The following is a 14,867-nucleotide window of genomic DNA, read 5'->3' on the forward strand; positions in this document are numbered from 1 at the left end:
GGGCTTATTGCTTTTATAAAACAGTTATCATCGGTCATCAGCATCGTAAATCCTCGAAGGTTTTTCATATATATTTTTGTTTTAAATGGATGTACATTTATAACACTATTCTTTGTATTATAGCACCTTTGCATAAAATTACAAAAAAACGGTTAACGCTAATGCGAGGGTGTTTCTAATGCAGCGTCTACGGGAGGGACGGTAAGTTTGACATCGTTCTCTCTTCTGACTGCCGTTATCAGTCTCACTCAATTTTTTTCCTTTTATTGAAAGTCATGAAAACACTATCATGGAGTTTTTATTTTGCTATTTGAGCAACTGGGAATACAAAACATATATTTGTGGTACTCTCCCATTCACTGCTCTTCAAGTTAACCCAACTATGACGACTTCCGCTGCTGAGAAACCCGGATGTGACGAGTGGGGCGGGGCCGAGAGCCGTGGGAACGGAGCGAGGCCAGTAAAGTTAATGATAATGCGCGACACCTGCGCCACTCACCGGTCTCGAGTCCCACGGAGGAGCTCCGGAAGGATAAAAGAAGGGCTGTGTCCGAAATCGCCCCCTATACCCTTAAATAGGGCACTATTTGAGGGGACAGCCATTTTTATTGGTGTCTGAAACCATAGTGGACGTTCTCGAGTGCACTCATTCAATCCCACAATGCACCGCAAAAACGAGTGTACAACTGGTGCACACTCAACGGCTAGAGAATATCCATAATGCACTGTGAGAGTCACGTGCCGAATGAATTCCCGCATCTCGCCAGAAGATAGCGCCCGCAGCTGAATAATCAATCCGTTCATATTACAAAGTGCTCATCCATGGAGTACAGCATATTACAACACGGGTATAAATTCATTGTAAATTGATTATTAAATTGTTTAATTAGGGTTTGTACATATTTTCCGTGACAGAGTTCGAGATAAATCCTTTCATCTTACTACTGGAGCTGCTAGTTTGCCAGTTTCAAATGATTAATAAACAGCAAGAACCAACTATGCAAAAGCGGCAGTCCTTCCGGTGCACTCAATGTCCGAATTCACTCGCTCATTTTCATTCACTCCTTCTAGTGAACTTAATTAGTGACCTAATGTAGGGAATAGTGAATGAGGGTATAGGGGGCGATTTCGGACACAGCCGAGGTGTGACAACAGTGAAGGAGGAGAGGGATGCACCGGAAATGTGAAAAAAGTCCATGTAGTTCCTCAGAAACAGTTGTGGTTGCAACCTCCCGGTCTCTCTCGTGAAGCCAACACGGAAGTGACTAAAACTGCAATTCATCGACTGGCCGCTAGAGGCTGGCTCCAAAAGGGAGTCAGTTCCATAGACACCTCATGTTAAAATGCCTAACTTTACAGCAGAAAAAATATGTTTACAGCCTGGTACAAAAAAGATTTTGGTCTATATAGCTAATTTTGCCCTTCATGACAACTGTGAGGGCGTGAATTTTTTTATAACTCGTCCGTTTCAATAATATTAAGCCTTAAAGTTCTGCATAATTAAGGGCGTGGCCACTTGAGTGACAGGTGGATTGCCGCTGCTGACACTGCCGTCGAGCTAGGTGGGTGTGGTTTCAGCAACCAGCGCCCGCCTCTTTGCCCATTTTCGATTATCCGGGAGTGACGCGCGGTGACACGCTGCCAAGATGGCGACGGCTGGCTCCGCCCACTTTGAGCTTCAAAAACGCTCTTCAGAAACCTACGGCTGACGTCACAGACACTACGTCCATGTTTTTATACAGTCTATGGTTGCAACAAAGTGGTTGCCAAGCAACACACAAAGTAAACAAAGGTGTATGTTTGAAGAGTAATTTACAACAGCTTCGAACGCGGCTCAACCAATCAGAATCAAGGACCGGAACTATCCGTTTTATAAATCACAAATTTAGGATGATTTCTGAAGGATCTTGTAACACTGAAGGCTGGAGTAATGATGCTGAAAATTCAGCATGGATCACAGGAATAAATTACATTTAAAAAAATATATTCATATAGAAAACAGTTTTTTTGAATTGTAATCATATTTGGCAAAATTACTGTTTTTACTGTATTTTTTATCAAATTAATAAATAAATGCAGACTTAGTGAGCATAAGAGACATCTCAAAAAATCATAATTATTCCATTTGACAGATAGCGCGTAGGTATATTAATTTTAATATATATTACTTTTATAATAGCAATATATATAATAAACTTGCCTCCTTCCAGAATGGATGGATATATAATAAAACAATTCTCTTTTAAAATAAAACGCTATTTCAATTTAATTTTATTGGTATGATTGTAAAAAAAATACTATAATACTATAGTATAAAATACTATATTGAACATTATCCAACCATACAGAGACTAAAAACCTAAAATAAAGGCAATCAAATCAATTAATCTATAGCATATAATGCTTTGTACTACAACCTGCTATAATGAAAATACAGTATCTTTTCTAGTCTTTTCAATCTACCTCGTGAGGGACTTTCCTTAAGGTTTAGTCCTGTGAAATCTTGATCCAATCCTTGGGGTGGATGTGCTAAGAAATATAAAAGTAAAACACACTGTCATCACGATGAAAGCCCTACCTCACAAATTGATATAACAAATGCATCGCTGGGTATAAAATGCTGTCTTACTAGAGAACACGTCACTATCCTCCACATATAGATCTGGTGAGAACTAAAAACGGAAAACAAATTTCCCAAGTCAGTGTGTGTATGTCTTATCTGATGCCAGAGGCTTGAGAGTGCTTTAAAGAAAAAAAAAACAGACAAATGTGATGAAACAGATACTCGCATCAGTCTCTTGAGAGCCCTCAGATCCCAAAGCTGGAGAGGAGAGAAAACAAATATCAGATTTAACAGTTCAATCAATCTTCTTAATGGCAGCAACCACAAATGTAATGTTTCCTACCTGCAGAATGAGGTTCAGATGGAAACTGATAGACTTTATGTGGATTAGCGGCATCGTTCTTTTTGTCAAATATCATCTTGAAGCCTTTTGCACGAAGAGCGCTACGGAAGTTTCTCTTCCAAACAGAGTGATCTCCATTTAACCTGCCATCTCCAGCGGCACTCGTCTGAGCCCAGGCCTGACGGGACAAAATACAGATATCAGAAGAAAGGGACTGCTGTGGTTATAACATGTCTGCTCTGATGATAATGCCGTGGTTCTGTGATACATACTTTTGTACTGAATGATTTATATTGATATAGGTATTTACTTGGTACTCCAAGATACTTCAAAAAATTCTACAATGCATTACTTACATTAAATGCAATATGTGGTGTTGCCTGATGATAATAAATATAAATAATATACCACTGAATTACCATAGTATTATTATTACCTTGGGGTACTTGAAATAATATAATAATACTTATATTTTACTCGTGTAAAGTACAATCCCTTGTAAAAAATAAAAACAGCATACTTAAGTGCATGTTTTAGGACATTTAACTGCACATTATTTGCAATTAAATGAAAATATTTTACAGTTTAAATATACATTAAATGCATTTTTGCAGTTTTGACCCATTTAATTAGGACATAAAGGGTTAGTTCACCCAAAAATGAAAATTAGTTCATAAATTACTCATCCTCAAGTCATCCTAGGTGTATATGACTTTCTGCTTTCAGACGAATCCAGTCCGAGTTATATTAAAAATAGTCTTTGTTCTTTCAAGCTGTTTAATGGAAAAACGCATCGATTCGTTAAAGGAGGCCTTTGTTCACCCCCTGGAACCATGTGAGACAATATATATTAAGGATGGGCACTTTTTATTTCACTTCTTTTGGACTGATGCACTGCAACACCCGCAGACTGCGATTAAACAGCTTGAAAGATCAAAGACTATTTTTAATATAACTCCGACTGGATTCATCTGAAAGAAGAAAGTCACATACACCTAGTATGACTTGAGGGTGAGTAATTTATGGACTAATTTTCATTTTCAGGTGAACTAACCCTTTAAGTACCTGTAATTTAATTTCCAACTGCACTGACAAGTATATCAGCAAAAATATATGTTAATGTAACTTCTATTGAACCATGTATTTAAATATATTTGTAATTAAACATTTGTAACACTGCTGCAAATGTCTAATTACACATGTATTGATTTATATAAAGTTGCAATTCAGTACATTTAAAAATATTACCTTTCAATGTACAGTAGTAACACACTACAGGTAAAATTACAATCATGTACTTTTGTTTTAGCATGCTAGTCAATACATACAAGTAAGTGTACTTTAAAGCACGACAAAACACCTTAAAGTGAAACTTTAATTTGACATTATTACAAAGTGCACTATTTCATAAATATTACCTGCACGTACATTTACATATTTTGTAGTATTGCAAGTGCACATTTAATATAATTAAACACACTTCTTTTCACAAGGGATGCCACAAATATGGTACAGTAATTATTAATGTCCTGAAATAGGGTCTTCTACATAGAAATGTATTACAAATGACAAATAATGTTTATTTTCACCTTGAATATGAGGACATCATCACTGTTGGAGTCCTGTCTTAAAGCATGCTTCCAGGGAATGCTAAACTGTCTTTGTTCTTTATGGGTCCAGCACACTCCAGGATACCTTCCACTTTGGATTTGTTCACACAGCCAGGGCACAAAGAGCGGTTTTGCTTGAGCCATAACACATGTACAATGTACCTGCACAAACAAAGCAACCAAAACCATGCTGAAATATCCGTATAGTCATACACAAACTCTCACAAGTGCAACAAAAACCATAAAATACAGCTGTCACTGTCTGAACCTTAATATTGTTAGCTATACAATTACAAACACATATCACAGTTAACATTTTCATTTTAAAAATGAGCTATCTCAGGAAGACATTCTGTATAAATCGAATGCATTCATATAATAAACCTCAAGTATAATAAGAAAAACACACTTAGCGTTCTTTAATGGTGTAAAGCAACAGCGACCGTGCGTTCCGCGGCCTGTCGTGTTCCTCAGCGAACTCTTCAGATGTGTGGACGACGAGACGTGTTTTTCTCGTCAGGGCTGCTTTAATACTGAACTTTCTCCAGCAGTTTGTGTCTGACGATCAGGTGTTAAACATAACTCGGGGAATCCGTCAGTTTCGATTTCCTCTTTGGGCGTCACTGCAGACGCGTCGCGGCAGGAGCGTCTTCCCTCAGACGAGCACTAGATGGCGGACACATCTTTCTGATACGAGTCTTAACAACAGAACAGGTTTGAACAACGTAAAACTCACTAAACTACATTTTTTAAAACATATTGTTGAATTAATCACTTAATATGTTACTAATCCGTACATTTATCAGATTCATTTATATATATTTTAGTGGGAATTTGATGCAGAGCTGTACTTCCCTTCTTTTATCATCGAATAATCCTGCTATATATATATATATATTAGTGCTGTCAAACGATTAATCGCATCCAAAATAAAAGTTTTTGTTTGCATAATATGTGTGTACTGTGGAATTTATTATGTATATATATACACACACACACACGTATATATTTAAGAAAAATACGTTGTGTATATTAAATATATTTATATATAATATAAATTATATAAATATATAAATATAAATGTATACTGTATGTGTGTGTATTTATATATATATACATAAATATATTAATCGCATCCAAAATAAAAGTTTTTGTTTGCATAATATGTGTGTACTGTGTAATTTATTATGTATATATATACACACACACACACACACGTATATATTTAAGAAAAATACGTTGTGTATATTAAATATATTTATATATAATATAAATTATATAAATATAAACATGTAAATGTATACTGTATGTGTGTGTATTTATATATATATACATAAATATACACAGTACACACGTTACATACACAAAAACTTTTTTGGATGCGATTAATCGCGATTAATCGTTTGACAGCACCTATATATATATACTGAAGTGCTTAATAATGCACAAAACCTGGACATGCCCATTTGTATTTCCTATTATGAATAGTTTTCACATTATAATCATCAAAACAGCCATCCTTCTCCATCTGTTAAAAACCTTAAGTTCCAAGTTATAATTGTCTACGAAAATAACAATGTAAAGTTCAGAAAAAATACTATATAATACAATATAATTCAGTGGCGATGTACTTTTTGACTTTGACCTACAATTTACATAAATTAGCAAATATGCAGAGTTGTACTTTCTTGTTATACTTCTGGAAAATATTCCTAACCATTTCTGACTATTATCACATTTTAAGTTCCTGGCTGGAAATACCCTGCTGCAAAGGTAAGGAATTGCTAAAGAGAAGCTATAGAGAACATGTGGTGTAGAACAACAGAAATAATAAATAACGGGAAAAAGAGGAACTGTAATGAAGTCATGGCCAAAGTTCAAGAAAAAGTACAAACCTTTGCATTCAGTCATTTAGGGAAGAAAGTTCTGTTGAAGCCAAAAACGGTTTCAAAAGATCCGACTTAACTGTGATCATTTACACCCGTCACAACAGTTCTTTTCCAGTGAACGGAGACTTCTCACACCGCAAACCTGAGGAGGAAAGCAGCGGCTCATTCGACACACTGTAGTTGTTGATGGTTTTATTTGTTTGTCAAATACAGGGATAGTCCATGTACAGAAGAACCGGGAGATTTCTGTCAAGAGCTGTACAATATTTACACAAAGGCTTTACTTTTGAAAGAAGCACAGTATTAGATTGTTCCAAAATAATACTCAGAATACAGACAAAAGACAAACAAATAAAAACAAAGTTCCATTTTAAATAGTATTAACACATAATCCCTCCCTAATGGGAACCAGATGCTTCGCTCTCGCTTCCATTCCATTTATTTTCTCTGTAGAATGCACTGCAATAATACCGTTTAATTTGTTCTACTCTCGTCTTTTTCTCTTCTGTAACAGATAAAAACGATAATACATTTTCCATGGTATCTATCTACCCACCTTGGATGAGCAAAAAGGAAGACGGCTCAGAATGTGGCAATAAGATCCATTTATAACATCTGAAGATTATTTGAACCGTTTTATATGAAGCATCACTGGTTTGTACTGTATGTGCGAACACCTGTTAAAAATGTCTTTATAAATAATAAAAATGTATTACTTTAGCTCACTTGTTTCACGTGTGTAAAGCGTTGAATGTCATCACATGCCGTTGCACGCTTCATCTTCCCGTGACTGCTTTCCCATCTGCGCTCGTTTATAAAACAGAACCGTCCCTCTCTCTCTCTCTCTTGCTCTCGTTTCAGAAAAAAAGCTGGAATAAAACTGCTATCGTCTTAAAAAAATGATTCGTGTAAAATTCAGTAACAGACTTCCTCCTAGTGTCGTCGCGAAGCGAATTCCTCCTGTCAGTAATTCCCACGATTCCAAAGTATAAAGACTCCACACAGTATATTCCGTCAACCGCAGCTCTGTGTACCTTTTCCTTCGGATTCAGTGGAAACTCGTTAAAATCGGATCTCAGCTTGGTCACATTGTTCAGGAGGGATCCTGCATTTTTGCAGGCGTTTGTAAAGAGTTAATAAAGTTACTGTCTGGCGGCCCGGTCCTCTCCTGTCGCCGTTTAAAAGAAAGATTTCTGTAAAACCGAGGAGGAGGAGGAGGAGGAGGAGGAATAATGCACAAAACCTGGACACGCCCATTTGTATTTCCTATTATGAATAGTTTTCACATTATAATCATCAAAACAGCCATCCTTCTCCATCTGTTAAAAACCTTAAGTTCCAAGTTATAATTGTCTACGAAAATAACAATGTAAAGTTCAGAAAAAATACTATATAATACAATATAATTCAGTGGCGATGTACTTTTTGACTTTGACCTACAATTTACATAAATTAGCAAATATGCAGAGTTGTACTTTCTTGTTATACTTCTGGAAAATATTCCTAACCATTTCTGACTATTATCACATTTTAAGTTCCTGGCTGGAAATACCCTGCTGCAAAGGTAAGGAATTGCTAAAGAGAAGCTATAGAGAACATGTGGTGTAGAACAACAGAAATAATAAATAACGGGAAAAAGAGGAACTGTAATGAAGTCATGGCCAAAGTTCAAGAAAAAGTACAAACCTTTGCATTCAGTCATTTAGGGAAGAAAGTTCTGTTGAAGCCAAAAACGGTTTCAAAAGATCCGACTTAACTGTGATCATTTACACCCGTCACAACAGTTCTTTTCCAGTGAACGGAGACTTCTCACACCGCAAACCTGAGGAGGAAAGCAGCGGCTCATTCGACACACTGTAGTTGTTGATGGTTTTATTTGTTTGTCAAATACAGGGATAGTCCATGTACAGAAGAACCGGGAGATTTCTGTCAAGAGCTGTACAATATTTACACAAAGGCTTTACTTTTGAAAGAAGCACAGTATTAGATTGTTCCAAAATAATACTCAGAATACAGACAAAAGACAAACAAATAAAAACAAAGTTCCATTTTAAATAGTATTAACACATAATCCCTCCCTAATGGGAACCAGATGCTTCGCTCTCGCTTCCATTCCATTTATTTTCTCTGTAGAATGCACTGCAATAATACCGTTTAATTTGTTCTACTCTCGTCTTTTTCTCTTCTGTAACAGATAAAAACGATAATACATTTTCCATGGTATCTATCTACCCACCTTGGATGAGCAAAAAGGAAGACGGCTCAGAATGTGGCAATAAGATCCATTTATAACATCTGAAGATTATTTGAACCGTTTTATATGAAGCATCACTGGTTTGTACTGTATGTGCGAACACCTGTTAAAAATGTCTTTATAAATAATAAAAATGTATTACTTTAGCTCACTTGTTTCACGTGTGTAAAGCGTTGAATGTCATCACATGCCGTTGCACGCTTCATCTTCCCGTGACTGCTTTCCCATCTGCGCTCGTTTATAAAACAGAACCGTCCCTCTCTCTCTCTCTCTTGCTCTCGTTTCAGAAAAAAAGCTGGAATAAAACTGCTATCGTCTTAAAAAAATGATTCGTGTAAAATTCAGTAACAGACTTCCTCCTAGTGTCGTCGCGAAGCGAATTCCTCCTGTCAGTAATTCCCACGATTCCAAACTATAAAGACTCCACACAGTATATTCCGTCAACCGCAGCTCTGTGTACCTTTTCCTTCGGATTCAGTGGAAACTCGTTAAAATCGGATCTCAGCTTGGTCACATTGTTCAGGAGGGATCCTGCATTTTTGCAGGCGTTTGTAAAGAGTTAATAAAGTTACTGTCTGGCGGCCCGGTCCTCTCCTGTCGCCGTTTAAAAGAAAGATTTCTGTAAAACCGAGGAGGAGGAGGAGGAGGAGGAGGAGGAGGACAGGAGAGCTAGGCAACAATAAACCCAGCTTCTTTGTACATTCCTCAACGTTTCTCCGTTTTCATGTTTCCTCTCTGTCTTAAGCTTTGGTGCTGAGGGTCATCAGCTCTAAGAAGGTGTTGAAGAGCGTCTCCAGCCAGCTCTGATTGGCCATGCACTGCTGAACAACTTCCTCTTGTCCGGGATCTTCTGAAGCCTGCTCTATAGTGTTCGTCTGAAAGAAAAGACGGAGAATCTCATTGAAGATTCGCATGGCGTTTGTTTGCTGCAGCTGCCTATGGGAAATGCAGTTCAACGCTTACCTCTTTCTTACAGTGTAAGAAGGTGTGATATTTATAATGATGCAGCGAATGGTAGAGACTGTAGAGTCGACATGTTTCTGTTGACAACTTGAGGTCCTGGAGGAGACAGGAAGGGTGGAATGTTAATACTGTATTGGCCCAAATATAAGACGACCCTGATTATAAGACGACCCCCCTTTTTCCAGATGTACCTTTTGGAAAAAGGCTTTTTAAAAACCTAATCAGTAAAACACATTTTGTCTTCAATTATTTTCATATTGCATATTTTTCCTATTTTAATTTTTGTTTTGAAAGTGTGGTAAAAACTGGTCAAATGTACCAACAATCACATTTAAAAAATATACACTTTTTGATATACCATAAAAAAAACAAAAACAGGTAGCCCATCTGAATTAGGACATTTAGGCTATCCATCTAATAGTAGCCTACCAAAATCTTATTAACAGTAGAAGTTAAATCTTACTGTAGTCTTCAAATCTGGGTACTGTCTTACGTTTTAAAATCACAAAGAGAGTTTGGTCCCATCAGGCTAACGTGACAGTCACGACTCATGCAGCTGTAAGCTTTTCTTTTTCTTTTGTTTTTACTGGCGATCTTTACAACATGCATTACATTACGTATTTCATGGCACACTTGTTTTATTCGTATTTGGCGCCACCTATTGCTGTGGGTGTATTGACATGTCAATGTCTAGACCCTGAATATAAGACGACCGCGTTTTTTCAGATGTATTTCCAAGAAAAAAACATCGTCTTATATTCGGGTCAATACGGTAATTCTTTTATCCTTTCTACATTGTCACTGTTAATTATTAGGGCTGTCAATGGATTCAAAATATTTTTATATTTATTTAATTATATGATATATGCTGCTCGTGTTCTGTATTTCTCAACAAGTAAGCTAAATAAACAAAAAAAAAAACACATCATTATCATTAGTTCATCATTAGTTAATAAAGCTAATAAAATCATTTCAATTTGAATAATTTAAAATTGCACCCGCATTTATTGACTAATAAAATACACCACCATTAAAAATAAAAAAAGTCTAGGGTTGCTAAGATATTTTTGAAAAATATCTCTTTTGCTCACCATGGCTGCATTTATTTGATGAAAAACACAGTACAGATAGTAAACGTTAACAATAATAATGTGAAATATTATTGCAATGTAAAATAACTGTTCTATATTTGAACATATTTTAAAAGGTAATTTATTCCTGTGATGCAAAGCTGAATTTTCAGTATTGTTTCTCCAGTCTTCAGTGTCACACGATCCTTCAGAAATCATTCTAATATGCTGATTTGCTGCTCAAGAAACATTTCTGATTAATACTAAATTTGAAAAGACTTTATTTTTGTGGAAACGGTGACACATTTTTTCTGGAATTGTCACTTTTGATTAAAATAATGCAGCCTTGATGAATAAAAGCATTCTTTTTTTTTTTTATAATAATAATAAATGAAATCAAATAAAGTAAATAAAGAATAAATAGACAGTCTTATTCGTTCTATTTAAAAATGAAGGGGTAGGGCTGTGAAGCTGCCATAATCAAATCAGATTCAGATGTTTGCAGCAAAAAAATGAAGGTTTTGTTGACCTGTGGTTTGGGAACACTCTTTTTGATGCGGTTCAGCGTTTTGCGGTTGTAGCATTCACCACTCAGTCTGACCCTCACCGTCACCGAGTCCAGGGACTCCGCCGTAATCTGAGGGAAAGTGTGAAGAGCTTCCTGTGGAGCAGAAACACAAGGAAATTCAAAATGGTTGCGACAGGGTTCAAACAAGGTAAACACACCTTAGAACGTCCGTCAGCCAATCAGACTCAAGCATTCAACGGCCCCGTAGTATAAAATGCATTAACGAATATCTGCAGTGTTTTTAATTATCCAGCAGCTAAGAATGCGTTGTGAACTTTCATTGTGAATATACAGTAGCAAGACACTATACATAATGCAACTAGTGTCTAAAACAAGGTGGAAGAAGAAATCACCAGTCATTTGTGAACTTCAGGTAAATCAGCATACTGAATAATCACTAAAAGGCTATTATTTCAGGAAAAGAGGTTTTTAAGTGTAGTGTTTCATTTAATTGCATTGCTCAAGGCTGCTGCCTATGGGCTGTATTTATTTATTTATTTTTTAGAACAGAAATTAGACATTTAACTTAGTTTAAATTCTGTCCATAGTCTGAATTCTTTTCATATATTATATTCTGTGAAGGATGAAAAAAATGTGAGAAACAAATCAACTAAGAAAAACAGATTATATGAAGTCCTTGAAAAAAAAAAAAAAATGCTGGAAAAGAGAAAAGGTGCTTGAAAGTCCTTGATTTTCTAAACGTGGTCACTGTTGCTAAGTAGGGCTGCAACAAACGATTATTTTGATAATCGATTAATCTAACGGCTATTAGTACGATTAATCGACTAATCGTCGATTATTTCGCTGATTAATCGGTAGACATTTTATGATTATTCAGCTTTTGCAATTAGTTAATATATTGAGTTATACATATTCTAACAAATTAATTAAAATAGTTCTTAAAATACCTTATAGGGTTATGATCACCAAAACAGTCCTGAGCTAGATCAAGCTTTGATCTCTGCAAACCAAACGATCACTTTAATGAAACGTTTTTCCCCCAGTAATAAAACGATTTTATCATTAGCTAGCTCCACACTGGAGAGCTGCGTTTTAACAGAAAATCAAGTTGTAATTCTAACTGAAAGCGACACTGACTTTCATGTTTAATACTGTAAAGCTGCTTGATTTAAGGCTATCTATTGCATAAAGTACTAAACAAATAAACGTGACTTGACTGGACTTTACTGGAGTACTGAACTGCAGAGCTCGTGCAAACATCCACACCGCTGCAATCAGATGCACTCAGTGTATTTTGGATTTTACTGTGGGGTAATTTTGTTGCAGCAGCACGAGATACCTTGATTTCAAACTTTGAATTGAATTAAAAAAAAATGACAAGTAAGCAGTCAGTAATAGAATAAGTACAAATAAAGAAATTACTAATGATAGCACAAATAAAAAATAACGATAGGCCAAAAAATGAAATAAATTGCTTTTTAGTTTTTCAGGTAGGTCTAACACAGTAGGGCTGTGTAAGAGATTTAGTTTTTTTTTTTCAATTTTCCAAATAATGTTTAGTCCTAGAAAGCTGTTATTATCAGAACACGTGAGCATAACATAGCGGTTAGCAGATCAATGAATGAGAGGGCAGCGTTACCAGAGTTGCCCAAATACCACACCATGTTACAACACAGTAGGGCTATTGCAGACAGAAACAATACTGTACTACATCCATGTTTCCTGTCGGCTCGACTTTTGAGTGGACTTTGCTGTTTCGATGAGCATGAATGGTAGAGCCCAACGGGCCCCGACTTTTTTACGTCCCTCGGGCCAGGCTTCATTAGACGCGCCTTTAGAGATAAGTTTCCATTTTACGGATTATGATTATAATGAAAGAGTTTTTGTTTTTGATTTGTTTTATTTTCTTTGAACTCTGGTCGACGCTACAGAGCACTGAGCACCAGAACGGCCAGACACAGGAACAGTTTCTTCCCTCAGGCCATCAGGCCATCCTAAAAGGCTATTATTTCAGGAAAAGAGGTTTTTAAGTGTAGTGTTTCATTTAATTGCATTGCTCAAGGCTGCTGCCTATGGGCTGTATTTATTTATTTATTTTTTAGAACAGAAATTAGACATTTAACTTAGTTTAAATTCTGTCCATAGTCTGAATTCTTTTCATATATTATATTCTGTGAAGGATGAAAAAAATGTGAGAAACAAATCAACTAAGAAAAACAGATTATATGAAGTCCTTGAAAAAAAAAAAAAAATGCTGGAAAAGAGAAAAGGTGCTTGAAAGTCCTTGATTTTCTAAACGTGGTCACTGTTGCTAAGTAGGGCTGCAACAAACGATTATTTTGATAATCGATTAATCTAACGGCTATTAGTACGATTAATCGACTAATCGTCGATTATTTCGCTGATTAATCGGTAGACATTTTATGATTATTCAGCTTTTGCAATTAGTTAATATATTGAGTTATACATATTCTAACAAATTAATTAAAATAGTTCTTAAAATACCTTATAGGGTTATGATCACCAAAACAGTCCTGAGCTAGATCAAGCTTTGATCTCTGCAAACCAAACGATCACTTTAATGAAACGTTTTTCCCCCAGTAATAAAACGATTTTATCATTAGCTAGCTCCACACTGGAGAGCTGCGTTTTAACAGAAAATCAAGTTGTAATTCTAACTGAAAGCGACACTGACTTTCATGTTTAATACTGTAAAGCTGCTTGATTTAAGGCTATCTATTGCATAAAGTACTAAACAAATAAACGTGACTTGACTGGACTTTACTGGAGTACTGAACTGCAGAGCTCGTGCAAACATCCACACCGCTGCAATCAGATGCACTCAGTGTATTTTGGATTTTACTGTGGGGTAATTTTGTTGCAGCAGCACGAGATACCTTGATTTCAAACTTTGAATTGAATTAAAAAAAAATGACAAGTAAGCAGTCAGTAATAGAATAAGTACAAATAAAGAAATTACTAATGATAGCACAAATAAAAAATAACGATAGGCCAAAAAATGAAATAAATTGCTTTTTAGTTTTTCAGGTAGGTCTAACACAGTAGGGCTGTGTAAGAGATTTAGTTTTTTTTTTTCAATTTTCCAAATAATGTTTAGTCCTAGAAAGCTGTTATTATCAGAACACGTGAGCATAACATAGCGGTTAGCAGATCAATGAATGAGAGGGCAGCGTTACCAGAGTTGCCCAAATACCACACCATGTTACAACACAGTAGGGCTATTGCAGACAGAAACAATACTGTACTACATCCATGTTTCCTGTCGGCTCGACTTTTGAGTGGACTTTGCTGTTTCGATGAGCATGAATGGTAGAGCCCAACGGGCCCCGACTTTTTTACGTCGGCCAGGCTTTATTAGACGCGCCTTTAGAGATTAGTTTCCATTTTACGGATTATGATTATAATGAAAAAGTTTTTGTTTTTGATTTGTTTTATTTCGTTAAATAGTCATTTAAAGCTTTCTATAGATGTGAGGGGTCACTCTGGACCCCTCACATCCAGCACACTCCCTCTTTGAACTGTTGCCATCTGGTCGACGCTACAGAGCACTGAGCACCAGAACGGCCAGACACAGGAACAGTTTCTTCCCTCAGGCCATCCATCTCATGAACACTTGACAATAACT

General features: G+C 36.2%; 2 protein-coding genes across 2 annotated transcripts in view; both read right to left on the minus strand.

The window, feature by feature from the left end:
* The window catches only part of LOC107598585 (interferon regulatory factor 3-like), a 9,438-nt gene extending 4,280 nt beyond the window's left edge, over positions 1-5,158 (minus strand). Inside the window, exons 1-6 of the mRNA XM_016289964.1 lie at positions 4,926-5,158; positions 4,496-4,678; positions 2,907-3,084; positions 2,790-2,821; positions 2,630-2,672; positions 2,464-2,529 (exon numbers count right to left, since the gene is read on the minus strand). Of these exons, the coding sequence (XP_016145450.1) occupies positions 2,464-2,529; positions 2,630-2,672; positions 2,790-2,821; positions 2,907-3,084; positions 4,496-4,660 (484 nt within the window). The 5' untranslated portion in view covers positions 4,661-4,678; positions 4,926-5,158. The remainder of the gene's footprint in view (positions 1-2,463; positions 2,530-2,629; positions 2,673-2,789; positions 2,822-2,906; positions 3,085-4,495; positions 4,679-4,925) is intronic.
* Positions 5,159-8,270: 3,112 nt separating this feature from the next.
* The window catches only part of LOC107598586 (proline-rich protein 12-like), a 31,570-nt gene continuing 24,973 nt past the window's right edge, over positions 8,271-14,867 (minus strand). The window contains exons 14-16 of the mRNA XM_016289965.1: positions 11,222-11,353; positions 9,623-9,718; positions 8,271-9,534 (exon numbers count right to left, since the gene is read on the minus strand). Of these exons, the coding sequence (XP_016145451.1) occupies positions 9,400-9,534; positions 9,623-9,718; positions 11,222-11,353 (363 nt within the window). The 3' untranslated portion in view covers positions 8,271-9,399. The remainder of the gene's footprint in view (positions 9,535-9,622; positions 9,719-11,221; positions 11,354-14,867) is intronic.

This window comes from Sinocyclocheilus grahami, unplaced genomic scaffold (genome assembly GCF_001515645.1).
Source record: "Sinocyclocheilus grahami isolate Dianchi unplaced genomic scaffold, SAMN03320097.WGS_v1.1 scaffold253.1, whole genome shotgun sequence".
NCBI classification, from domain to species: Eukaryota; Metazoa; Chordata; class Actinopteri; order Cypriniformes; family Cyprinidae; genus Sinocyclocheilus; species Sinocyclocheilus grahami.